Source organism: Cantharellus anzutake (assembly GCF_015039405.1).
Source record: "Cantharellus anzutake strain C23 chromosome Unknown EI90scaffold_58, whole genome shotgun sequence".
NCBI classification, from domain to species: domain Eukaryota; kingdom Fungi; phylum Basidiomycota; class Agaricomycetes; order Cantharellales; family Hydnaceae; genus Cantharellus; species Cantharellus anzutake.
This window is the reverse complement of record NW_024067008.1, coordinates 119,802-144,420: the sequence shown is the minus strand read 5'-3', so window position 1 is coordinate 144,420 and position 24,619 is coordinate 119,802. Positions and strand designations below refer to the sequence as shown.

Here is a 24,619-nt window from a genome sequence, read left to right as displayed (position 1 = left end):
AGTTTTCAGGCCCTCGCTGTGCTCCAACCACCCTCAGGTTCCCTCTACCACCTTAACCCGTGCTTTGTTACATGAAGCTCAACTTCACAGTCGATGCCCCCAACTCGCTCATATATTATGTCACGAGTGGCTGGCAGCTGGTACCTTTAACTGATCCGTCCGTGGATCAGTACCAGAACAGCACCGGGGTGATGACGAATATTATAAACGCAACGGCAACTTTTATTTTTAAAGGGACCGGGGTCTGGATCTATGGCGCAAAACGGAAAAATCATGGCAACTATTCCGTGAATTTGGATGGTGACGTTAACGCATACAGTGGTTATAGCCCCGTTGACACGTTCCAGAATGTGTTATTTGGGCAATCAAACCTCGCACCTGGACTGCACGCCCTGAGTGTTATAAATCTCCGCGGGGGTCCCTCAGATGGCTATTTCGATATTGACTATATCGTGTGGGAGGCTACCGTTGCAGACAATTCAACGTCGTTACTGGTCGATGATTCAAGCTGGTTTGGTTCAGACGGCAGTGTGCTCATGTTCGAGTACCTTCCCAGTCAATCTCTTTGGAACATTGGTGCCTTTGACAAAGGGTCATACCACGATACGATTTCATCAACGAACACGAACCATGCTCGAACATCCATCATTGTTCCATCCACAGCTGATGCCATTGCTGTCTACGGAAAAGTTGGACCCAGCCATGGACGTTATGCGTGTGGTATAAACAAGACGTTAGTCATCCCAATGCTCCAGACCATGAACGGTGATGCGGGCTTGTTCAGCGACGAAGCGAAACAGCAATTATTGTGTTACTTCCTTGGACTGGGTGACGATTCATCTCCAACCCTTCTCACTATCGCCAACAACGTCAATAGCGCTACTCTCTCCATTGACTACGTCGAAGTATGGGGATCCTCTCTTAACTCTAGTACCCCTTTCTTCGCTTCCACAACTACCACTTGGATATCCTCGAGTCCAACCCAACTTCGATCGTCAAACTGGACTCCAACTAATGTGGGACCGATTGTGGGCGGCACCATAGGAGGTGTGGTCGCTATTGCAGTGGCTCTCATAGTAGCATTCATCTTCTATCGCCGACGACAACGTGAACGCGACATCACACCCCATCGCCAAGATGTGACGGAAACGACGTTAGCCACCACACGTCCCGTCTTTCATGCCACTTCCTATACCGCTCCTTACTATTCTAGTACCCTTAGAGACCCTACAAATTTAACAAATCCACGCACTCGCCCCTCGGACGAATACGTTTCCTCGTCTGCTCTGGTTCGCCCGAGCTCGAGAACTTCGATGCCTCTATCAGAATGGACCGCTCCTGCAAGCCAAACGATAGGAAGTCCTCCACCTTTCGGTGAGTGATTCATCTTTTCATTTCTCCCTTCCCATCGTCGCAAGAATGAATACTGATCGCTGATTCCCCCCGCTTTTCTACAGATGGACGGGGAGCTATCATACCCCGAAATGACCTTGGATACGACCCATCACCACTGTTAGATCTTGAAAATGATTTCCGTAATGCAAATGGGTATAGGGGTCGTGCGTAGTCTTAGTGTGAACACCCAATCAGTGTGCTACATACATGGCACCCAGTTGAGAGGAAATGGGGTTGCCAACTGCTCTTGGACCCCTTCGTTCTACGACACTCGCTTTCGCCATATGATATCGTTATCTTACCAACGACTTCCCAATCCCGATTTCATGCTTGTTTCTTTCTGTTCTTGGTCAATCCGCGTGCAAGCGGGCGGTCGTCGGGTTATCGTACTTTTGCCGCATGTGTATAATCTCGTTCACGACCACACGCTATGGTTGGACTCACGAGCAATTGATATTGAGGGTATTGATAAAACCACCGACACACGTGTAGTACATATGTTACAATGCAGATCCAGCATAAGTTCACGGCTCCACCTTTCCAACCATTCGTCGAGGGGAGAGAAAGTTTGAGGATAATAGTCGCCAATTCCCGGTAGCAGTGCAGAAACAAGGGTATCGAAATGTGTGCGTCCAAAAACGACGAAAGAAGACAATGCCATCCAACTGACCAGTGTGATTCACTACCTTCGACCCATGACCGATCTTGACCTTCGTTTTGCATCAAGGGTCCGCTGAAGCACCAGCTCGTCTACCCTTTCGCTTAACCAAGCTCTCCGCTCGTCCGGACACTCTCCTAAGACAAGCTTGGCCAACCTTCTGGGTACTATCCTCCCATTATCCCGGAGCATTGCGCCACCTCTCCAATCAGCACGCGCCCCGACAAACCTCTCAAGGTCATCGCAGATTGGATAATATCCATATCCCAAACCGAACCCAGAGCCTCTTCTTCGGTGGTGAGATGTATAGTCCATGCCAAAATGAGTGGCCATGGAGTGAGCCTCATTGGCCGACTGAGGGTCTAAGCAGTCGATCCGTAGGGTATGAAGGTGAGGGAAAGCTTCGGTCGGAAGAGAGAAAAGGATGTCTGATATAACTGTCGTATCGTACAAGAGGGCAAGGTTCCGGAGCTTCGGGCTGTTCATGCACTAAAACACAGAAAGGAACTTCATCAGAATAGGTAGTTTGAATATAAGAGAGACTCACGAATTGCTCAAAACTAGGCACGCCTCTCGTATTTCTCGGACTCTCTATAAACTGCCTTTTGACATCCAGGGAAAATTCCTCTAATTCCGGACTAACTATGTTCACGAATAGAAATGCAAGAAGAGCGTTGTTCCACCCGCTCAGCCGAACGGACATTCTCTTCAATCTTGGGAGATATATTTTGTCGCCCATGGCGGTTCGAGCGGATGCGGCAACGTAAGCAAGTATCTCTTCTCGATGGACGAAATATCCTATGAGTTCCAAGGACTCCAGGGAGGAGCATTCCTTCAGTACTCGAGCGAGGACGTTGAGAGGATATGGAGTGCCGGTGAATTGGAGATGAGTGAGAGACCGTACAAGTTGTTCTGGGTTTGGAAGACGAATTGCGAATATCCTCAGCGAACGAAGTCGGAAAGGTGGAAGGGTCATCTCGTTTTGACTCAACAGAGTGAACGGAGGGGCATTATAATCCCCACGATGCCAGGAGAACCAATCACCAGCATCAAGTACTAACTCCTCAAGCGACGACAAGTCTTTGGACTGGAAGACGAAAGGAGTTAGAAATGCGTCCACATCGGCCTGGTTGAAATCCTTGACATGAATAGCCCTCCATCGTCCAGATTGTTGCGCTACCCGATGAGAAATTGCCAATTTCGAAGGAACGCTAGCTTCCGTTTCGTTCGGACAATCCGCAACTATGGTGAGGGGGCGATTCCAGGAACGTTGAAGCCAAAGGTCCTGTCTTTCGACCGGCCATTCGACGTGAACGACGGTCCATAGTCTGCTCTCTCCCAGAGCAACGTCGCGCCATAGCTTGGATACGGTCAGAAGCCGGGAGATATCTCGCGTTGGGTCGCCGTCCTGGGAGACGGCGGCACTATTATGAAGCTCAACGAATATGGATGCCAAAATTTCGGGAGGAAGGCGACTGATGGGGAATGAACGAAATCTCGTTCATATGACAGCTTGAACTTGACAGAAGAGAGAATCCTTTCGATGCTGAGTAACTGTTCCAAATATCTTGGGAGCGATTGGATATAGTGTGAATCTCGGCGCCGGCACTCAAATCCATCCGATCCATCGGACTGCACATTGAGTGTATAAAAAACGGCATCAAGAGCACCTTTCGCAACGTCAAGCTCGCTGCTGAGGTTGACCAACCGCATCTTGACCCCGATGTAACAGTGTTCGTAAACTTGCTTCGAGGGGAGACCATCAGGGGCTATATAAGGCCAATCGAAGATCGCGTCAGCAGACCACGCCGATGAGCAGGACGCGCGCGAATCCTTGCGCAATACATTGACCTTACGGACCAAACTGGTAAGAGTCCGAAATCAATGGAGTTAGTGGGGGTTTCATGAATGAGAGGTGTACCTCAAATTGGCGAGCTTAGTCAAAGTTAGCAGCACTAATAGCGGTAGAGTGCCCCGAGTTTGTGGCCTGGTGTCCAAGCGAAGTGGTACCTAGCGTGCTTTCAGGAAGGTGAAGCAATACCCCCCGACGATGAACGAAGAAGAGCAGTGGATTCTCATAGCAGTAAGCTAGGGAATCAGGAAAGACCATCACCACAGGCGCAAGAGATAGCGAAGTGTTCTTGGATACTCCATGGGAACCAGACGAAATCGGTCTGGCCAATCGCCACGGATCTCTCCGGTTCACTCTCCTAGGTGATTCCCCCGCCATCTTCCTAGCAGGATCCCAGCTTCTGCAAAAGTAGATCATCTTCCCCCCACGTCAGGATCTTTTCCCCCTTACGAGTCTCTTTCACTGGACGGAAATCTTCTTTAACGGTATTTTTTGATCGAACAGCTTCTTTCCTACATCTTCAAGAATGAATGAATTCGAAGTGATGCCAATGTATTATCACATCTGCAGTGGCACTATGCAACTATCCGTGATACGGTGGTGTGGTACTAGACGGACATTAGCATTGGCAGCGACTCGACCGGTTGCGAGTGTGCTCGCATTGAATCCGAAACGAAGGACAGATGCACACACTGATAACAGCAATTAACGCCTGATCAACAAAGTATTCGTACTGTGATCGATCAAGCAAACACGGAGAAAAATATTCAAACCAGCGATGAATGACGAGGTAGTCAGGCTTTCATTGCGCCGACCGTATGAGACTAGTCATGAGTTACATAGTAGCCAGCTGGTGCGATGGCGGAAAGAGACTTATTGATCGAGAGTCGGGAAAAACAATATTGCCGAGACTGATGTGGGGAAAATTAACTGACTTTACACGTGGTACCAAGAAAACGAGGGCGGCGAGAGGCCGTCATTGCCAAGGACTCGGTCATCTCGCTCGAGTTGATGCGATGGCATCGGAATTATATACCAGCGATAGTGGATCCCCCAACTTGTGGGTTGTCGACAGTGCAGGTAGATGCTCAAGTGCACACACTTGCACGTCGCGCCGCTCTAAGGTGGCGCCTGTTAATTGCGCTTGAAGTGCTGACTCGTCTTGATTACTTAGTTATCCCTTCGATCATCCTTACTTACCCCTTCAAATCCCCAGCAAATAAATTCATTCCATACTTGCTATCGACCAAAGAAGCCTGTGGCCCCATCCAAGAATACACAAGATGAGACCGCTGAAGTACATGGTCGATCGAACCTTGGGCGGGTCCGCTTGACAGAACAGGATGCGCAGACTCTTGAGCCTATTTCCCGTTCGTTCTCATCAGCATTCCCATGACCCCATCTCCAGTCTTCGCAACAAAGTAGGAACGTGTTTTTGATAGGGTGGAAATATTTGCAAATCGCGCGTTGGGCTTGCGTCTGTTGTTTTTTATACATCTCAGTGGAGGCAAACACCTTAGCCTTAGTTCCCATGCAGTCCGATTGTGCGGCTAGAACAAGTACTGCCATGCCCAGACCAGTGTCATTAGATTGATGTTACACCAGTCACGACCATGCAGTGTGAAACGGAGGTCAGGCCATCAGCAACTGATGGGTTCTCCACCATATATAATGGTCGCGCGCGGATTCCATCATCTACATTCAGATGTTGGTACCTTGCGCGCCCCAAGGCAACCATTTTGCGCCAGTGAATTCAGAGCCCAAACGCGCAAATAATATGCACCGGATGAGTCCATCGCCAATATATGTGGCAACCGTCGTTCTTTTGTCTTGACGTTCCCAAGATCCGCGTTGTTTCCTTCTTCTGAACTAGGAGTTGTATCCTGGAATTCGCGCGAGATGGCGCAGATGGGCCGAGTCATTTTTGGTAATTCAATTACCTAAGTTGATGCAATCCTAATTAGCGCGCTTCAATGGTTCTGAGAGCATCGAGCTAAGAAAAGGCATTATACAAAGGGGTCATTGGGGTCGTGGCACCGCTGTGGCCAACCCTGGAGATCCAACCCTAGACTTGGCCTCTTCCGCAGGCCAGGACGCCACCGGTTGAATGTAACCCCCAATTGCCGATGCTCGGTGTTGAGGTCTTCGGAATAAATAAATAACAAAATCTGACCTCTATTCCCGGTAAATAGAGGTTGGTAAGCGTAGCCGGTCCGGGTGCACCGATGGCATAGTATTTCCCAACAGAATGCAATGTGGCTGTAGCTTCAGCATGTACTACCATTGTTACATGCATCAAGTGATGGCCCGGCCAGACACAACCAACCCCGCCGTATCGACGCGCGCACGCGCCCAATATTCACTGCCCATAGTACTAAGTCACATAACTACCTATCACCAGTACAACTTCTCAAGATCCCCTCTATTTGAACGTGCAGCATGAGACGAAACTTCACGATAGATGCTCCAAATTCTCTCATACAATATTCCACGGCGGGCTGGAGACTTGTATACGCAGCCGACGATCCTTCCGCCAATTTCTATAGAAATGGGACTGCTGTGACATCCTCTACACCAGGGGCAAGTGCGACCTTTGACTTCTTTGGAACTGGGATATGGGTTTACGGTGCCAGACGTGACAACCATGGGAATTATACCGTGTCATTAGATGGGGGGATGAGCATTTATGATGGTCATGACCCAAAGGGTGCCTTCCAAGCCCTCCTCTTTGGGCAATCAGACCTTCCCTCTGAGAATCATACATTGACGATTCTCAATTCCCCGGGGCCAGGATATTTTGACATCGACTTCATCATCTGGGAAACATCTATAACGAATGGTTCAACTCAACTGCTTATCGATGATACGACCTACTCTAATAATACCGATGCCACCTCTGCATTCCGGTACTTCCCTGAGCCAACTTCGTGGACCATTGGATATCCAGAACCGGAGGCGTACAATACCACGCTAACATCAGCCCAAAAGCCCAACGCTCTGACCTCTCTCATCGTCCCATCCACCGCAGATTTAGTTGCAATTTACGGAAAACTCGGGCCAGGCCATGGGCCATACAAGTGCGTCGTGAACAAGACGCGGAGTGAAGGGCCCCGAACAATCATTGGGAATGGAGGGATGTACGCTAACCCAACGAATCAACAAATGCTGTGCCTTTTTGAAGGGCTAAACGACGGATCATCACCTTCAACCAACATTATCGTTTCCAATGAGGCCACTAGTCCTAGCGATCCAAATATCCTTTCTATTGACTATGCAGAGGTTTGGGCTGCGCCTGCGGAACCCGGCCAGCCTGGTCCACCTCCACCTCATGCCCAACCTCCGCCGCCACCGGGAACTCGTTCGACAGCGCGACCTTCCATTACCAACGCAGGAACCATTGCGGGAAGTGTGATAGGCGGACTCTTTGCCGTTTCGTTGGCCGTCATTGCAGCATACGTATTATACCGCCGATCCCAGAAAAGAACGCCATCTCAGACTCACAGGGAGAGAACAGCAACAAATAGTACGAGTTTCACCTTGACACCGACCGACTGATGAGACTAACCGAAATTATTGAAATATCGTTCAAAAGCAGGAGTGGCTCCGTTCTCCTCTAAATTCGACCCCCAACCCCCCGTGTCCGTACTGGGGCATGCTGGTCATGCCGACGATATCATTGTCGGAGCTGGTGTCCCACCTTCCCCAGTGTTTAACAATAATCCACCTTATGCGGCGTCCTGGGAGGGCCGATCGTACCTCGCACCCGAATCCAGCTCGATGTCCATGTCAGGATGGACCGCTCCAGCTAGTCAAACGGTAAGGAGTCCGAGTCCGACACCAGTATGGTTAAGAAGTCCGGCCGAAACGCTTCCGTTGTACAGAAGTTGAGGAATCCGATTGTCTGCTTCTGTCACGGTGGGACTGAGTTGATCATCCTTCGCCTCCCTGCCCCCATCCCCCGCAACATTGGCAGCGCCCGTTCTTTCCACCTTACAATCATCTTAATACCATTGAAGAGCACCGGATTGCCACAGTCACTCGTCATATCCATCAATTCGTCACGTCCTCAACATTGCTTTCGTCGAGATCGAGATCCAGTAGTATGAGGAGTGTTGATTATCGCGACGATCGTTTTCGATCTTCCCAATTGCCAGATGGTAGCAAGGATTTCGTGCAACGCGCGCAACCCTCCCTATCTTTTCTGTGCCTTTCAACAACTACTCTGCACTCCCCCCGACAATATAGCATCATTCAATAGAGGTTGGTAACCTGCCTAGTATCATATCATCTCACCCAGGATCTCTTAGAACAAAAACTCAAACGTTGCTCATTCCTATCTTTATAAATATATCAATTATGCTAAGCCATTATGGCATAGGAAGGAATTGATGACATATCCTATAAAATAGTGGAAGGGGGACCGAAAAGACCACCGTCTGGCCTGTCCACCCCCCCACCTACGTACTTTTACTACAAGCTGAGGAAAAGTCGGTCATTGTCCCCTTACGTCCCTCCTTTTCCCATCATTGAAACCGTTTGACCGGTAATACATAGCCTGATGGCGGCTGGTTCGAGTTACAATTGGTGTTGGGTAAACACATGCTAAGGGAATGTGTATTCTGTGAGCAATTTTGACTCGAACAGGGAGTGATCGGCGACATACCACCATCCAACTATCCCGCCTTCCAATCCTTTGAATCGATGACATATGATTTGACACCCACTTCGATGAACAGAGATGAGGGCAAATCATTCTCGCCGATATCGGTAACCCATCCTACTCAGGGATCGATGGTTGAGAGATGTGTGGTTGACAGAACGATAACCGTCCAAGGGGATATCGGTGGAGGGAATATATAATGGAGTGACCATACTTTTGTGCAACGTTCGCAAATCGTCGATTTCAATGTTGGATTGATTCACGCGACCGACAGTCATCAGAGATGTCGCAGAGGCAAGGTCAGGGTTATATCTGCAATATCTTGAGGATGGTATATCAGCGCTGGAACGCAGAGATGCGGTATCGGAGTATACTCTTTCTCTTGGGCATATTGATCCCCGTTTGCCACAACTAGATGACACAAAACGACATGGGCCGGTCTGAGGGGAGGTAATCAAAAAAGCAGTCCCTGAAAACATAACGGCAGCCCACCACGGACACCCAGGTAGAAGGCCTCGTTAGGTACCCAAATTGAACTTTCGATCTCCGGCCTAACAGGCCTAAATGCATATGAACGTTCTAAGGCTCGTTGAACTTTCTCTTTTGTATTGATTTGAACATGTAAAACGTTCATCACGAACATTTAGAACGTTCTCTGACTGTATAGAACGTTCAGCAATGCCATAGAATGTTTTATACTACCTGAGGGATGCCCTAACCGTCCACATACTCATGGAGATCGTCCTCCGCATCGTCAGCGTTGTCTAAATCACATTATTATTGGCTATGGTACGCAAACGTATATACATGAATAGAAGTAATGCGCAATATATGACAATCGGTGCACGCGCAACCGTGAAAGTGTAGAGTATTTGGTGCTACGTGATAGACAGCAGCTAACGGAATTTATCTCGAAGGTTAAAAAGTCGAAATTTCGAAGAGGAAAGAGTGAACGGGATATGATAAAGGGTATGCGGATCAGGAGCCTTGTGAGGGATTATGAACTTCCGCAGAGAAATCAAGACCTGAGACTAGCACACCTTGGGGATTGGACGGGGATGGCATTATGAAGGTGGCATCTTGGGGATTGGACACAGACGGCGTCATGAAAGTAGCACCTTGGGTATGAGACACAGACGGCATCATGCAAGTAGAATCATACCCATGGTGTGCAAACGGAGACCAGCCATTATTAAATCCCATTCCGTGGCTAACAAAGGGCACCACCCCAGAAGGACCGAGATATGGATGTACCCCTCCTGCAGCTGAATTCCCTTGCAGCGCAGGACCTGGAAGTGACTGCCCCATTACTTGGTAATGATGTGGGCCTACCGACCCAGTGGGCGGCTGCCAGTCCATATCGACAGAGATGGGATTGGGGGGGGTTGTCGGAGTGCTGGGTGTTGCCAGCCTGGCCCGTTTCTTCATCAGGGCAGGCTGTTTCCCGGCAGCGCGTCGGCGAGGGTTAGGAGGTGGGGTGGAGTCCTCGACATGACCATGACTGTCATTGTCACTTGCATCCTCTCGTTTGCCTAAAGATGGGTCCTTCGCTTCTTTGAAAGAAATCAGGACACGGCCTGTAGTGCTGATGATAATCCCGTCGTCGTCGCCGTACTCGCTGCGGTTGAACGCTCGAAGAGTGGGCCTGACATCGGCATTTTCATGGAAAAATGCATTCCAAATGACCCGCCACTGTGCTGTGCCAACATTACTGACATCCTGGTCCCAGAACAGCGATTTCCAGTCTAAGCTATCTGGCCAGTTAATGAGAGCAACGTCTGCTGACTGAAATTTTTGAGGAAGTTTCTTCCAGTCAATGCGCCTGCAATTCTCGGCATAGAGAGACCTCCGTTTCATCATTTGCATAAGATAGTCTGAGCACACCGATCGATAGTCTTGCTTTTTCGTGGGTTCAGGAGGTTGGTGGTTCTTCCCGTTCGGGGCACGAGCGCCACCGCGGCCAATCATGGCATTAACATTCATAGCGATTTGATGAAGGGCAACCTTGAAGTCAGGCATGATGCCTTTCAGGTAGTTCGTCAACGTCGGAGTACCACAATAGATTTTGTCCAGCTGATGGGGCATGGGCTCGCTGCTGCCAGAAACCAGGATGATGGCACAATGCAAACCAACCGCTGTGGCAGCATTGACTTCCTCAACAAGTCGCTTCGACCAAGTTTTCATGACTCGTTTTTGAACTTGACCGGCACTACCAGTGAGTCCGTCCGTGAACTGGAGCTTGCTTTCCTCATGTCGAAACACAAGGTTACGGGAGTATTTTGTCCATTCCGATGAATCTTCGCCACCGTGGCTCTCAACAAGGGCTTGGTAAGCAGGCCTGACTACTGTCCTCGTATATTCAGCAGCAGAGATACTGTCGGGATCCGGATTTGGGTGCGAATCAAGGTAGGAAGCTTGGAAAGCATTCCACACATTCCCGCGGCTTCGATGCTGCTTCTGCGTAAGGATGAGATTGACAAGAGCGAGGATGGAATCGAATGTCCGATTTTTGGACTTCGCAAATGCATCAATCTCCCTCAGGAAGCCCTGGGTAATCCCTTCAAGCTCCGCCTTTTCCGATTTGTTGAGTCGACCACCTTTTAGCTTCGCACTGAAATCATCATCTATGCCGATGGTTCCCAAATCCGCTTCGTCATGCTCACTCAAGGCATGAAGATCGCCCTTGTCAGAGGGGTTCAAATCACTGACGAGATTGAGAGTCTCGGAGGGATTGCCGGTATATGTGGCTGGCACGTCGATTGTACTGCGGGTGGGGGACGACAGAGTCTCATCATTGATGCCGCAGGCTACCATGTCGCCGTTGGGAGGCAGAGATGTATGGACGTCGCAATGGGTATCCTTTGTAACATCACCGGCCCCACTCTGGGCAGACGATGGTGGAGTGGGACAGTTGGCAGAAATTTCAGACGGCAGAGTGCCACTGCCACTGCTGTGACTGGGGGACGACGACATAGCGACATTGATGCCATGGGGTACCGCGGCAGGTGAGTGCATGATACTTCCATCGCTGCATGCGGCTGCTGCAGTGCGGGAGGATGGCTGCGCTCTGCCAGGAAGTGTCAAGGTCGGTGTGGGTTGTACAACAGCGTCCAACGACACTGTCGTCACAGCACTGGCAGAGAGTTGGATTTCATTGCTGGTACCAGGTTGGACATCACCACCGTCAGCTGGAGGGACGGTAATAGACGAAAGCGTAGACGAAAGCTGGGTGGTCGAAGTTTGGTTGGTGCCATCAATATCTTTGCCTACGACGACATCACACCCTGCAGCACCCGCTATGGCAGTACGACGATTTGAGGTGTTTGTCTTCTTCGACCCTCTCTTGCGGCCAGTAGCTTTGGCGCGCACGCGGGCGGATCGACGAACCGGTGGAGCAGGATCAGAGGCTGAAGTTTGGCCCCTTCGCAGTATGAGTTTAAGGCCAGAATTCGACGATGCCATCAGAAGGGCAGCGAGCACGAAGCCAAGGCAATCAATATGAATGTGTGGGCAGATAAAGCGAAGATAAATCAAATAACAGGCAGTGAACGTGTGGTGGATGAAGCGAAATCGCTCTCGTTGGGTCGCAAAATGATTCTCGTCCAGGCGCAATATTATTAGGCAGGCAGTCCAAAGCTCTGGCGATCTATGAGTGGGCAGAAATAGCGGTCAATATCTCCGTCTTCGTTGCATTCTCTTGACGTACATTTGGGAACAAGACCGTTGTCGTTGGCGAGAAACTGAGTTAAATTGAGCAGGTGAAGGCGCTTTCGTTGTTTAACGAAGCTGCTTCACTAGCCAGGAACTAAGTTAATCTGGGCAATCCAGAGACCTTATCAATCTACAAGCAGATAGGAACGGCAATCAATAGACCAATCCTGTTTGTATTCTGCCCGTTCGAGACAATATGGTGACTTCGAACAACGTTTCATGTGATCGATATAAACAAAGTGCAACAAATATAAACATAGTCATACTCCACATGAACAAACGGGGGAACAGGAGAGGGGATGTGCGGGGGCGAAAGTAGGGAAGGGCAAAGGAGAACATTATGACTGGATAGGCTTGTAATACAGCCCTTGATTTACATTCAGTTCAACTGTCACCATCCATTTCCCACTTCTCGTATATGACAAGGTTTCAAATCTCTCCTCAACCATTGCCTTATTGCGAGCCTCGGCGTGCATGGATCCAAAAATCCTTCGAGAAATCAGGCGCAGGACAAGATCCGCATCTCCTTCACTTGGCCATATCTTAAAGCCACTAAAGTATGGCTTTAGAGTGTCTCGGCTTTTGTGAACAGCGACCCAAGCTTGCACGATGAGCAAAAACCGTCTCCGGCTTCGTGCAGATACCTTGTTTTTTAAAAGGGTGTCTTTCTGATTCAGGAAGTCCTTTATTGTGTCTGTCATGAAGGAAAGGCGTACCATGGTACGCAGGGGTGGTGGATCTGGGGACGATGATACGAAGGGGGGAAAGTGCTTATAATCCAGAAGAGTTTCTGCGATGTTATCGCGGGTGAGACGGGGTGGTGCAAAAGAGGGATCAAGCCATGCATCAAGTTCTGTTGATGAGCGGGCTTCTTCATAGGCAATAGCGACATATTGAAGCTCGATACGGGAATAGAAAGGAGCTAGTGTGTGATGCACCTCATGTTGCTGCATAAGGGCTTTCCCCGGGATCATTGCCCAAGAATCCGGATCTGGATGATTGTTTAGGACTTGCAGCAGTGCCTGAGCTTTTCTACAGCACTTGAGCAGCAAAGAAACGCGCAACTTGCCACCAACAGAGACCTTCGAGGCAGGACGGGAAGCGCAGACACCCCAACAACGAAAGCTGTCGACCCACAATAACGGCCAATCAGCATCCTTCTGATAGTCATCCATGTCTAGGGGCACAAGGAGTTCAAACCACAGGTCCCTGGGAACAGGTTTGAAGTCAATAACGCTGGGAATGTCCGTCGATCCAGAAGTTGAAGGGGGATCATCAGCGTGTGTCAAGTTGGGGCCGGAGTCCCCACCGACGTGGAGGTCGTCAGCACCAGTGCCCGAAAGAACAGAGGCTGCTGACATCGGACGCTTTTGCGGGATGATGTTGAGCGGGCCCGATAGCGAACCGCCCTCGCGCAAGATGAGCTGTGAAGTGGATAACCGTGACCGTGAAGACGGTCTTGGTTGGGTTGGGGAAGGGCATGGAGCGGGAAGCGGCGATGAGGTAGGCGCCAGCGAAGAGGGAGGTAACGGCAGAGAGGGAGGCGCCAGCGAAGGGGGAGATGGTGGCAGAGAGGAAGGCAGCGGTAAAGAGGGAGGCGGCGGCATTGGTGGTGACGTGGGTTTCTCGAAACATCCACTTACGCATTCAAGGTAAGCCTTCGAACGTTCAACTCGTTCAAGACGAGCACGCACACTAAGCCGTGCTGGGTCATGCCACTTCCAGCGCAGGTATCGGAGAAGAGGAGATGCATTTTTCTCCTTTATGCCACTAACAGAAAGCTCCTTTTGGATGGTCTCCCGTGCACTTGCATCTCCACAGTAAGCAAGAGCTACCAAGATGGCACCCTGCTCACAATACTGACCAAAGAAGTTGGAGTCAGTGATACGTTGAAGTTCTCGATCATCAATATCGCCATTAACGGCGATCTCTAAGAACTGAAAGGAAGGTTCGTCGCCGAATGTGAGGACATGACTCGGTGTCTCCTTTCCCAGAATTCCTGGTGAGTTGGATTTTGGTACAAATGAGGGGGAAAAGCAGGCTGGAAAGTGGTCCTCGATAATGTTAAGCATGCCATCGCGAATCGAAAACACTTTGTTGGAGTAAACGTCACCATCAAAAAATTGTTGTGGCAGCTTGAGCGTGATGAGACTCTCCTCCCATTGTTCCCAATTAGGCTGCCTGACCCGCCATACCCGAGGGCGATACAACCCCCGCGTATTGTTAAGACGAGTTGACATGCGAAGGAATTCCACGAAGCGGAGACCCTCTCGTTCGGCAGCAATAAGCGACAAGGCGATGGGATCATTGTCAGTGCGGTCGTCATTGTCAGAGGGTTTCTCCAATGTAATGGAGCTGCCGTACTGGCGAACTATGAAGATGGGAACACCGTGTCGGTGGAGAGTTTGGACGTCACTGGACTGAAGGGTTTGGCTTTCGTCGTCGTTGGGCTTAAGTACAAATGTAGTGCCAATGAGGGAGGTGTCGACAGGGATACAAGGCGGTGAGCAGCCCAGCTGCTTTGCAGCAAAGTCAATGCAGTGGAACATGGCGTAGTTTGTCCACGCAAGCATTTCGAGCCCTCGGCGAAATGAGGTGAGAATCGAGAAGGGAATGTGCGGAAGGGAGCAAAGCTTCCGGTTCAAATACGTCGAGGGGAGTGTGGATCCATCGAATTGAAAAGGGATTGGGACTTTCCATTTTTTGATTATTTTCCCCCACTGATGAAAACTACTCTCTGTCTGTCTCAAGAAATACATGATGTCTGATAGTTGTTCGCTATCAAAAACGATACCGCGCATTGTGGGGCCAAACCCAGGGAAGCCATCACAGCGCTCGCCTTCACGAAAGCTTAACTCCTCCCACCTATGGTCCAATTTTTCATTCAAGCGGCAATGTGGGAGATATGGAAGGTATGGGCGCTGCGAATCGAAAACGATAGGATACCGTGTGTAATCCCAATGATGATCAAATAGGAATGTGTCAGCAGCAGTGAATGCAGGAGGGGGGATATTTTGAGAAGGGGTTTCGTTGGTTGGCTGTCCCAGGAACTCGTATTTATGCGCTCGAGGGCTATTTGAGGCCAACAGCGACCATGAAAACCGGTGGTAAACCCTGCATCGATTTGTGGCTGTAGTAAGGGGAATGGGGGGGTGAGCCGCCAAGCTAGAACTGGGGGAAGAAGAACATACCTTTAGGATATCGTCGTATGTGGCGTTGATTGAGCAGCTTTTGATTACTCAACGCAATGTCAAATGGCAAGTCACCATTTACGTCGACAAATCGCAACAATCTATAATCCCATTCTACTGGAGTTATGGGGGTAGATGACCGTTCATTCATAAACGATTCATCAAGCAACCACTGCAACCACTCCGACAAGCCATTGGAAGCATGACCCTGTGTCACTTCATCATGATGAAGGTTGACAGATGCCATATTGCGTAGCCGAGCGAGCGAGCCTTCCGCAAGATGACCAAGCGACACCTCAGCTGGCTGAGGATTGGCATTGACCACATGATGCGGATCGAGGCCGCGAGTCGGACGATGGGTTGTGTGACTAGTCATCTTCCTCACGAGTCAATCTACGTGTAAACAGTAATAGAATATCAGGGCTGTGCGCGCTATGGCCCTAATCATCCTAATTGTGAGAATGCTTACTGGAAACAAGACTGTGAGGGGACGCGCCAGAGTGGAGTGTGATCCGGCAACAACCGCAGAAACATGTGACCTGCCACCGGTTTGGAGTTGGCTGAATTTAAATCTATAGAATCCAGATTAGATTAACCTCAGTCCCGTTGTTCACGATGTGAAAACCAAAATTTCTCGCTTTATAAGAAAGGCGCTTTGAACAGCGTGGTAGCGAAGAAACCACAAATGGAAGACGAAGCCATAACAACAACACCAAGTTACGTTGACACGAGGCCGCGCCCGGATTGATAATGATGGAAAATACACACCGCTCCGTGCAACAGTGCAAACCTGGGTAGCATCTATTGTTGAAGTGCACATTCATGACCGAAGGTCGCCAGATAACGATGCGGTTGAGCAACGGAAAAGAAACGACAGGAACAAACTCCAAAGATAAAATTGTCGATACAAACACATGTAAATACATATCTTCCTATCATCCATCTAATTCCGCACTGAGTGTTGTCCCGATGGCATCCGTGTGTTGTCACGACTTGTTCATCCAACACGCACTCACGATTAATGGGAATTGGATGTGGTGCCGCTGCCTCGGCAACGAGAGGAGATTGAACAGGTTCCCACGGCGTCAAGGCTGCCAGACCCAACCCCAACCTTGTTTCTTTACAGTAAATGTAACATAACTTGTGTGCAACGGGCGACTCGGAACGATAGAATAACGTGGCGACGACCCCGACAAACGTCGAAGCCTCTTGAATTTTTGAGCGACCGAGAAAATCAGAGAAAAAACAAACTAAACACATACGAAAAACATCAGCATAAGAAAGACCATAACTGGGTATACCGTACACGAGGTCAACTGTGTGCGGCGGACACGAAGGAAGCCTGGTGCTAGAACCCGAGGCACACAAGTCTTATTTAATCTCGTACCCTCCATTAAATCCCAATTAATATCTCCCTTACAGTAAAATCAATTATCCAATTATCGCGAGGATGGCACTGATTAGTCAGGTGATGGATCGAGGAATTGTGCAAGAAATATCTCACCACTTGCCTCACAGCAACATTACCACCGATCGATTCATCGAAGCCAATGGCATTTCTACAGAATTTCCAAGGGGAGCAAGTTGTTGTTATTCCTCCCAGTCTCTCGGATTCCTATGATTTCCGTTGTGATTGTGGCTATCAGAGTATGGCATCTCCTCGAGCTTCTTATTGATATCAATCTAACTCATCTTCAGTGCTGAAATATTGCGGCCGAAAAAAGTTGGAAGGCTACTGGTTCTGGAAATGTCCCCGAGTGAATGGGGGCCAAAGGTGCACCATTTTTCATTAGTATAGTCTATACAGTCCGAAAACAATGAGTGACTCATACAATATTCACAGTACGCGGAAATCAAATATCAAGGGATGACTTCCGTCAGCGTAGAATGAGAGGACCACCGTGTCCCGGGCAAGTGGCTGGATCTATTCACTCAAAGCCTATCATTGATGCTGATGTGTTACAGCCTTGAAGCATCCGATCTTCAAGCGAGGTCCTTTAGATTCGCACGAAACAACGATGCTGCCAGCGATAACATATTGAGTCAAAGAAGGTAATGTCAATTTGTATTCGCACCGTCTCTTATTCATCGCTCAGAAGGCAACCGCCATTTAGCGGAGGCGATACCCAACCAGCGGCACAAGCTCCAATGTAAGTACAATTTAATGTATTCGGAACTGTCTGATCAACATCTCCCAGGAGTCAGCCACCAGTTCAAAGGGCGGCGGGGTCCTTATCCCTTCCAACCCACGCGGCAGATGCTTCATCGAGGAACTTAATGACTGCTCGCATTATTCAATTGGAGGCCCGAATCCGCGAGCATGAAGCTGCTGCGCAACTCTCCTCCATTGAGTTGGACGCTTTTGAGTCCGAGGTCAATGAATTACATGTGCAGAACCAGGAGCTACGAGCAATGAACGAGGAGCTACAAAGAAAACTGGATCGTACCCTCACCACTTTACGTGGTGTCATTGAGACGCTTGCCTTGTAACTTGTTGCCTTATGTTTGTTCCGACCCACTTCAATTGAATCTAGTCTTGTGACGGCGTTCCGCCATCGTTCTGCCATTACACTTCCGCTCGTCCTAACCGTTTCGCCGCCCCTACGTTCCCTCACATTCGTGGAGTCCTCTTCAAAGCATTTGCATTGGAGACAACCCACGATTACACCTCTTTAGTTCCACGTCCTCCCTGACCTTAAACTGCGTTGTGCCTGTTGTCGCTTCACCTGAGTCCGTTGGTTTTTCGTCGGTGTCCTCTTCAAAGCCCCTGCATTGGAGACAGTTCACGATTGCACTCCCTCGGCTCCACCTCCATCCTAACCTCACGTTGTGACTTAATTTCTCGCGTGCTGCCCTGCCCCTGAGTGCATTGATCTTATTCGTTGGTGCCCTCCTCAAGGATTTTTCTTTGGGGATAACCCTTCAAGCTTGCTCCTTCGGCGCTGCACACCTCAGAGGATCGCTGGGACTCTTACTTCACTCCATCATCATTGCCTCTGGGACTTGTCCCTTGTTTTCATCGTCGGTGTCTGTGACAAGCACCACCGAGCGATCTAGCCCATCGGTCCATTGGTCCAACACCCACCGCGGTTCATACGACGCCTTTATTATTCACAATACCCTCCTTTATCCTGATCACCACATCGTTACAACATTATGGCAGGAACTCTACGCAGTCTTAAAAAGTCGCTCAAAGCATCGGAAAGGTATTATGCAAGAAAGCAATCTGATGGTGGGACGTTGCAGAATGAAGGGTCAAGTACCGGTTTCCTGAAGGAGCTGAGCAGCGTCCCTGGGATTGTGCCATCTCTTCGCCGATCACAGAAGCCAGGGGCCAACAACGTGGAGGCTCCTATCCACATTCCCGCCAATGACCACAATGATGAACATGTGCCGCCGCCCAACCCACCCGAAGAGTTCGAGTTGCCTTTCTCCTCCCCACCTACTCCATATATAGGAACCATCCCTATTGGCCTCGACACTGTGGTGGACCGAGTCATCTGCACACCCCTGGATGCACGCCGGTCTAAGCACGCTTTAAAGCGCGAGAGGCAGCATGTGCGTTGGGACAATACAGTCCTTCCGCAGCTCATAGCTGTGTACATTCAGTGGGAGCGTTTGCGTTATTCCGGATCGGGGGTCACACCTAGAGCGGATCCTTGCGATTGTGGGGGCAGCCACCTGGCACTCAAAGTTGTTTGTTTGCGGTTTGACCGCAAAGAGGAGGTCTTGCTTATTGTTTGCAGTACCCGCCCTGCTCCCGTCCAGCTTGTTGAGCTTGGGATGTTCCCATGTGCTCCATATCGCCCTTCACTGGCCGTAAGCATCGATATGTTGGAATGGGTCTCACTTTTCTTCAAGTTTACCACCCCAAATAACCGGGCATGGGCAGCTACCATGCAAACCATACTTCAAAATCGCGGGTTTCATTTTGATGCCAAGGACTCTCTTCGTAGACGTTTCGCGAATGCCCTGAAATATTACCAGAGTCTCGTTTCGTTAGTCCAAGCGGAGCTTGTTCGTTTAGCAAGAAGCTACGCACTTCCATCTCAACCTTCATCTGTGATGCCGCAGGGGCCATCTACCTCCGTCTCGCAGCATTCCGAGGGTACCGAGATTGAGACTGATTTTGACGTCACGACTCCGATCAATCGTCACGTGTATGAGAATGCCCATCATACTCCAAACCCTAATGCTGATGATCAGCCTAGTTCTTTCCTCCGTTCTCGATGTCCCCTCTGTTTTGGTGGGTCCTATACGAAAGGGGAGGATGTACAGGCCATCATATGTTGCGATGCGAATTTCCAACTAAAGCGGATTAAAGACAAGGATCGTCGGCGTGGAATGGAGGAGAAAGTCAGGGGGAAGGATCCTGCTTTCACGTCACCGAGAACTGTATTTTTGTCTGAGGACTTCGTTCAGTTTTGGAAAGAACACGTCGAGACCATCCGCCCCACTAAAAAGTCTTCCAGGAAGCGCAGAAACCGTGAAGGGGAGGAGGTGGACATTGAGCGTGCTCCAGCTGGTGCAGATGATAGGAGGGAGTTTGGCTTGCCAGTCCCGAACTCTACATATGATGCTTGTTCTGAGTCTTTCATCGCTGCCGATGGGGAACGCATTAAGGCATCGACAGACTATTTTGCGGACACTGGAGTGATGGCGATCCTGTGTCGCCACGATATACCCCTATTCCTCGTTAACGTCCAGACGGCCGGTGAGAAACAGCACTACCTTTTCGCGCTCGTCGCAAAATTCTTTGAGCACGTCCCAGGCTCATGGCGGGTTGGAATATTGTATGACATAGGATGTCAGGGAGATCGTACCCTGAAGAAATACAACATTGCTCCGGAGTGGAGATCTCGAATCACGTGGGGTGTCTCCATTTTCCATGCATATGGTCACCAGTATGCCTGTCAGCTTTGGTACCATCCACGTAAATCGGAGCTTTGGGGCCTCACGGATGGTGAAGGTTGTGAGAGGGTGTGGAGCCAGCTGCGACAGTTGATACCGGGCCTTCGAGTTACTGGCCATTATCGTCGCCTCTTTCTAATTGATGTCCAGGTTGAGCACATTGAGTCCATGAAGTCCCCTGACTCTGGAAAATGGCTTCGAGGCCACCTAAAGAGGGCCAGGGGGCGACTTAATGCAGCTACCGGTCACTCGGGGAAGAACAACGATGATCCGGTTCCTGATCTGTTGGCACAGTTTGAGGACCAGCGACGTTATTACAGCAAACCTTTAGAGCGTCAATCGAAGACAGCGGCCCAGAAGCTAGTGGATCGAATTACTTCACTGAGGACCGAGTTAAAGACCCAAGAGACACTCTATGAGGAGCTTGTTCGGACCAGGCCAGTAGATGATCCAGTTCGTCAGTTTGAGTCGCAAGAATTCATGGAGAAAGTGGCAGAAGAGATTGTAAGGCTGAAGGAGTCGTTGGCCACAAACATGCGTATGCTTGGAGCACAGGGCGATGCTGCCTTCGAAGAGCTGGAGCGGCTGAAGAAGGATGAGTGGACAAATGAACTCATCAATTTTCGAATCCTTAGGGAGCAGCTTGTTTGGAAATTGCGTTCAAGACGGTTCGAACTCAACATACTTGATCGCTCAAAAGCTCGCACCATTGATCAAAATGTCAAGGCCCATGTGGAGAAAGCAGTGAAGGGCCGATCATCTGCCATTGACATTACACTGCGAAAATACAACGAGAAGCTAGAGCTTCTAAGGAGGCTTCGGACTACTTCTCCAGCCCACCAAAATAAGTATCTCCCACCTTCCCTCAGCCGTGACACCATCCTCAAGTTAGATGTAGATCAAGATCTTTGGCAAGAGTTCTTTGACCAAGAGCCCGGAGAGGGAGAGCTCCCCAAATGGGTGATGGATTCTAGTGTTCGTGAGAGCATTCGCTATATGCAGGAAGCAAATAATTGCCGGTCTGAGATACGCAGACTCACTGCAGAGCATGCTAACCTCCGACACTGGTTGGCTCATGAGCATGCTGCATATGAGTCACTTTTTCGGTCATGTCAAGGAAGGAACAGCGTTGACGTGGCCTTTCTTGCTCTCAAATGGCTCCATGAACTTCACAATCTCTCCATTTCATGGCAGAATCACACCGAAGATGTCCCTTGTCCTCACGATGCACTTCCGTGGCCGGACACCACCCCTCCAATGTCAAAGGAGGATTTCTGTTCCCTTTACACCAACGTTCAATCCACCAATACTCAGTACCCCGGGGCAGGTCAAGATGATGGTGTGGACAGCACGGATGAGGCAAGTCAAGATGATGATGATAATGATGAAATAGAGCCTGATGAGATGGAGGAAAACAGGGCTCTGGCTCTGGCTATGGCAGCATTAGATATGGGTGAAGATGCTCGCCTTGACCCAGAGAATGTAGAGGGTTTCGCAATGTAAGTTGTAATTGCTGGCCCATGGCGATTCCCACAGTGTGGCCATTTCCCTCAGTTGGCCGGGCAATTGTCTCATGAATTCAGCTCCAACTCTCACATGCATGTGACATCAAATAGCGCGGGAACTCTTTCGCATTAATGAGCGGATTTGGTGCCGATCTCGAATATAACAATGTAATAATAACAATATTAACATTAATTCCGGAAACTCTATGAGTAGATATAACAATATAACAATAAACTCGGACAACTCCGCTACAATACAGCTAAGGTCATAACTGTTTGTATCCTCTAATCACGTGACATAGAGAGGGAGAAAGAGAATAGGCATCATGACAGCGGACTCGGCCTAGCATCGGGCCAGCACAGAATGTTGATTGCGGAACAGGAAAACAACGGCTGAGGGCGGGCCGGTTACAAAGAGAGTACAGTTAAGATACAACGTAATCAAAGGCGGAGTGGGGGGAGGTGGAGGGTAGACAAAAGAGGAAATGCAGCCTGAGCGGGGAGGAACAGGAGCTGAGGGCGAACAATTCACAAATCAAGTAAATAAAGGGTTAAAAAAATACACTTACAGAAAACAGCAACACATGGAAGGGAGAGTAATAACCACGCGATAACGAGGGGTAACTGACAAGCAAGCGTGAGTTAGAAGCCCGGCTGCACTGGGGAAACATACCAGTGACACCGAGCGCAAGCGCTGCGGCAGTGTGAACAGCTCCAAGTCGCACGTGCCCGACTCCGATTAGTCCCGTGAAATAAACTGGAATACATAGCAAACTATGTTAGTAGCAGTGATGGAAGCAAACATAATAGAAAAATAATGCAATCACGAAACCGGGTGGAGAAAAAATTTGCTTACTAGACACAAGTTGAAGAACAATCAATGAAAGCACCCACTGGAAACATAATGTAAATAGGAATAAACACCGGGTCATTTGGATCTGAGACTCATGTCATCCACGTTGATGTCAGCAACATGGCAAGCGGGGCAAGCTGGCAGGCGAATGGAAGAGCAAATGGGCAGGCAACATTGTGGCTGCAGCGTGACATGCAAGACAAAACACGGAAACAATCAGTGAACGTGCCCAGTACAAGCTCGGGGACCTCAAAGCGAGGACAAGAGTTTCAGATTCCACAGGAGTCAGCTGGTGGGGGTACGGAATAGTCGCGGAGGGGGATATAAATCTAATATACAAGGGAGGTACGAAATATTAATTGCTTCGGACAATACAAACAAACCGAGCCTCATACCATTGCATTGACGCCATGGAAAGTAAAATGAATTTACGAGGGGAAAGTGGGCCATGGGACGTAAAGAGGACAATCATCAGGGGACAAACTTACCAGCACAGCGAGTTCAGGTCAAAGCCTGCAAAAAAAAAGTCATCAGATTTGTTGCGAAGAACGGGGTTGCAGCTCCAATTGGAATAACGAACCCACCCCGTTAGGCCATCATCTGATAAACTCTGTGAATACTGAACTAGCTAGGCTGAGAGACAATCAGCGGAACAATCTACAGGGGAGAGACAATTAGCGCGGTTCATGCCAACTGAAGAAACCGGCAAACCTCATGGAACCCTACAACAAACCCACGCCTCACTGCAACGATGAGTTAGCTAGGCCACACCCCAATCGAGGGACGCAAAGCGTATGCTTAGGACTGAGGAGGGAAGGGAGGCTTGGCGGTGGTCGCGGCGCTGCGCGGGTTCAGTAGAGGATGGGGAGAGGATGGGGAGACGGAAAGAACTAGACAGTTGCGAATAATTCATCACCTGATCTCGGCGTTTGCCTCCTTTGTATTGAATCTTGCCGAGGGAAGTTGCCGCCATTCAGACACCTGCGGCAAATGACAGTTAGAACGTTCAATGAACGTTCAATGATGATCAGAATACCCCACTGGAGAATGTTATAGAACGTTCAACAACCTTTTGGCCTATTAGGCACATACACACAACGTTCACTGATTGTTTAGAACGTTCAGTCGTGGTTTTAGAACATTCTAATCATTACGAGCATTCCGTTGGAGAACGTTATAGAACATTCAACAAGCTTTTGGCCTGTTAGGTATATATATATATAGCGCTTTTGGGTACCTAATCAGGTCTCCAAAATATGGGTGACATGGCTGCGGCAGCCAAAGGACTCGGGAAGCGCGAAAAAGAAACCTCCCCACATACTTGGTGGGGTGCATCCCTTCCATTCTTCCCCGTATGTTCACTCACCCTAGCCCGCCATCTCAGCCCACGACCACTGAAAGGTTTCAATGAAAGGTATTCATATCCCCTATGGATTTAGGTGATTCCCAATTGGCGCTTGCGGAGTGAGAGCTCTGGCTCGCGAACGTTAGCACCCCTAGTTGTAGCATGGCACACGTGTACAACTAGAAAGAAGAGTAGAGTGGCGTGTCGTGATGGTGGTGGTCAAGAATTTGAATTCGCAAAAAGTGCGAGCGAGGGTGATATGGTCGCGCCGCTGAAGCGCGTAAGACACTTTTGCAACAGACCACAAGTACGAGATGAAGGGATGGTTAGGAGGGAGTATGTAGATAGAGACAATGTTTGATCGAGTAGTCAAGTTGGTGACAGAACATTGGAAGATCCAAACAAGGGTGAGGCCCGTGCGTGTGTGTGCGTGCGTGTGTGAAGTAGACAAACAACAGCGGTTAGTTACCAGTACCGTGCGAGGTATACAGGTGCATATGGTTCTCAGTAACAGGTTTGGGGGTGCGCTCGTAGTTTG

General features: G+C 49.5%; 7 protein-coding genes across 7 annotated transcripts; 5 read left to right on the top strand and 2 right to left on the bottom strand.

Moving 5' to 3' along the window:
* Positions 1-71: 71 nt before the first annotated feature.
* EI90DRAFT_3129518 (uncharacterized protein) lies at positions 72-1,567 on the top strand (the record flags this gene model as incomplete). The annotated part of the gene is made up of 2 exons (XM_039064207.1): positions 72-1,374; positions 1,458-1,567. The coding sequence occupies 2 exons, from the start codon at positions 72-74 to the stop codon at positions 1,565-1,567; spliced, it is 1,413 nt and encodes a 470-aa protein (XP_038911804.1).
* Positions 1,568-2,077: 510 nt separating this feature from the next.
* On the bottom strand, positions 2,078-3,766 carry EI90DRAFT_3129517 (uncharacterized protein; the record flags this gene model as incomplete). Its single annotated transcript, XM_039064206.1, has 3 exons — positions 2,078-2,542; positions 2,601-3,528; positions 3,564-3,766. The coding sequence occupies 3 exons, from the start codon at positions 3,764-3,766 to the stop codon at positions 2,078-2,080; spliced, it is 1,596 nt and encodes a 531-aa protein (XP_038911803.1).
* A 757-nt stretch (positions 3,767-4,523) lies between these two features.
* EI90DRAFT_2230464 (uncharacterized protein) lies at positions 4,524-5,449 on the top strand. The gene is made up of 2 exons (XM_039052729.1): positions 4,524-5,029; positions 5,080-5,449. Exons 1-2 carry the CDS (start codon positions 4,724-4,726, stop codon positions 5,299-5,301), a joined length of 528 nt encoding a protein of 175 aa, XP_038911802.1. The 5' UTR covers positions 4,524-4,723; the 3' UTR covers positions 5,302-5,449.
* Positions 5,450-6,096: 647 nt separating this feature from the next.
* Positions 6,097-8,239, top strand: EI90DRAFT_3074574 (uncharacterized protein). Its single transcript, XM_039061517.1, has 2 exons — positions 6,097-7,428; positions 7,498-8,239. The coding sequence occupies exons 1-2, from the start codon at positions 6,345-6,347 to the stop codon at positions 7,791-7,793; spliced, it is 1,380 nt and encodes a 459-aa protein (XP_038911801.1). The 5' UTR covers positions 6,097-6,344; the 3' UTR covers positions 7,794-8,239.
* A 10,768-nt stretch (positions 8,240-19,007) lies between these two features.
* On the top strand, positions 19,008-19,484 carry EI90DRAFT_2877346 (uncharacterized protein; the record flags this gene model as incomplete). Its single annotated transcript, XM_039053896.1, has 1 exon — positions 19,008-19,484. A coding segment is annotated over one exon (477 nt), but the record flags the coding sequence as incomplete, so codon positions are not given.
* Positions 19,485-19,670: 186 nt separating this feature from the next.
* Positions 19,671-21,467, top strand: EI90DRAFT_2880978 (uncharacterized protein; the record flags this gene model as incomplete). The annotated part of the gene is made up of 1 exon (XM_039053922.1): positions 19,671-21,467. A coding segment is annotated over one exon (1,797 nt), but the record flags the coding sequence as incomplete, so codon positions are not given.
* A 585-nt stretch (positions 21,468-22,052) lies between these two features.
* Positions 22,053-22,986, bottom strand: EI90DRAFT_3074568 (uncharacterized protein). Its single transcript, XM_039061516.1, has 4 exons — positions 22,740-22,986; positions 22,557-22,640; positions 22,453-22,507; positions 22,053-22,396 (listed from the first exon to the last, which is right to left on the bottom strand). The coding sequence occupies exons 1-4, from the start codon at positions 22,813-22,815 to the stop codon at positions 22,309-22,311; spliced, it is 303 nt and encodes a 100-aa protein (XP_038911798.1). The 5' UTR covers positions 22,816-22,986; the 3' UTR covers positions 22,053-22,308.
* Positions 22,987-24,619: the final 1,633 nt, after the last annotated feature.

What these genes read in the sequence shown, in the direction of transcription:
- EI90DRAFT_2230464 (XM_039052729.1), top strand. Translation starts at nt 4,724, where the DNA reads ATGAGACTAGTCATGAGTTACATAGTAGCCAGCTGGTGCGATGGCGGA. An exon ending in GCACGTCGCGCCGCTCTAAG is followed by an intron (nt 5,030 to 5,079) that starts GTGGCGCCTGTT and finishes TTGATTACTTAG; the next exon opens with TTATCCCTTCGATCATCCTT.
- EI90DRAFT_3074574 (XM_039061517.1), top strand. Translation starts at nt 6,345, where the DNA reads ATGAGACGAAACTTCACGATAGATGCTCCAAATTCTCTCATACAATAT. An exon ending in GGAGAGAACAGCAACAAATA is followed by an intron (nt 7,429 to 7,497) that starts GTACGAGTTTCA and finishes ATCGTTCAAAAG; the next exon opens with CAGGAGTGGCTCCGTTCTCC.
- EI90DRAFT_3074568 (XM_039061516.1), bottom strand. Translation starts at nt 22,815, where the DNA reads ATGACCCGGTGTTTATTCCTATTTACATTATGTTTCCAGTGGGTGCTT. An exon ending in GCTTGCGCTCGGTGTCACTG is followed by an intron (nt 22,508 to 22,556) that starts GTATGTTTCCCC and finishes CTTGCTTGTCAG; the next exon opens with TTACCCCTCGTTATCGCGTG. An exon ending in TCCATGTGTTGCTGTTTTCT is followed by an intron (nt 22,397 to 22,452) that starts GTAAGTGTATTT and finishes GTTCGCCCTCAG; the next exon opens with CTCCTGTTCCTCCCCGCTCA.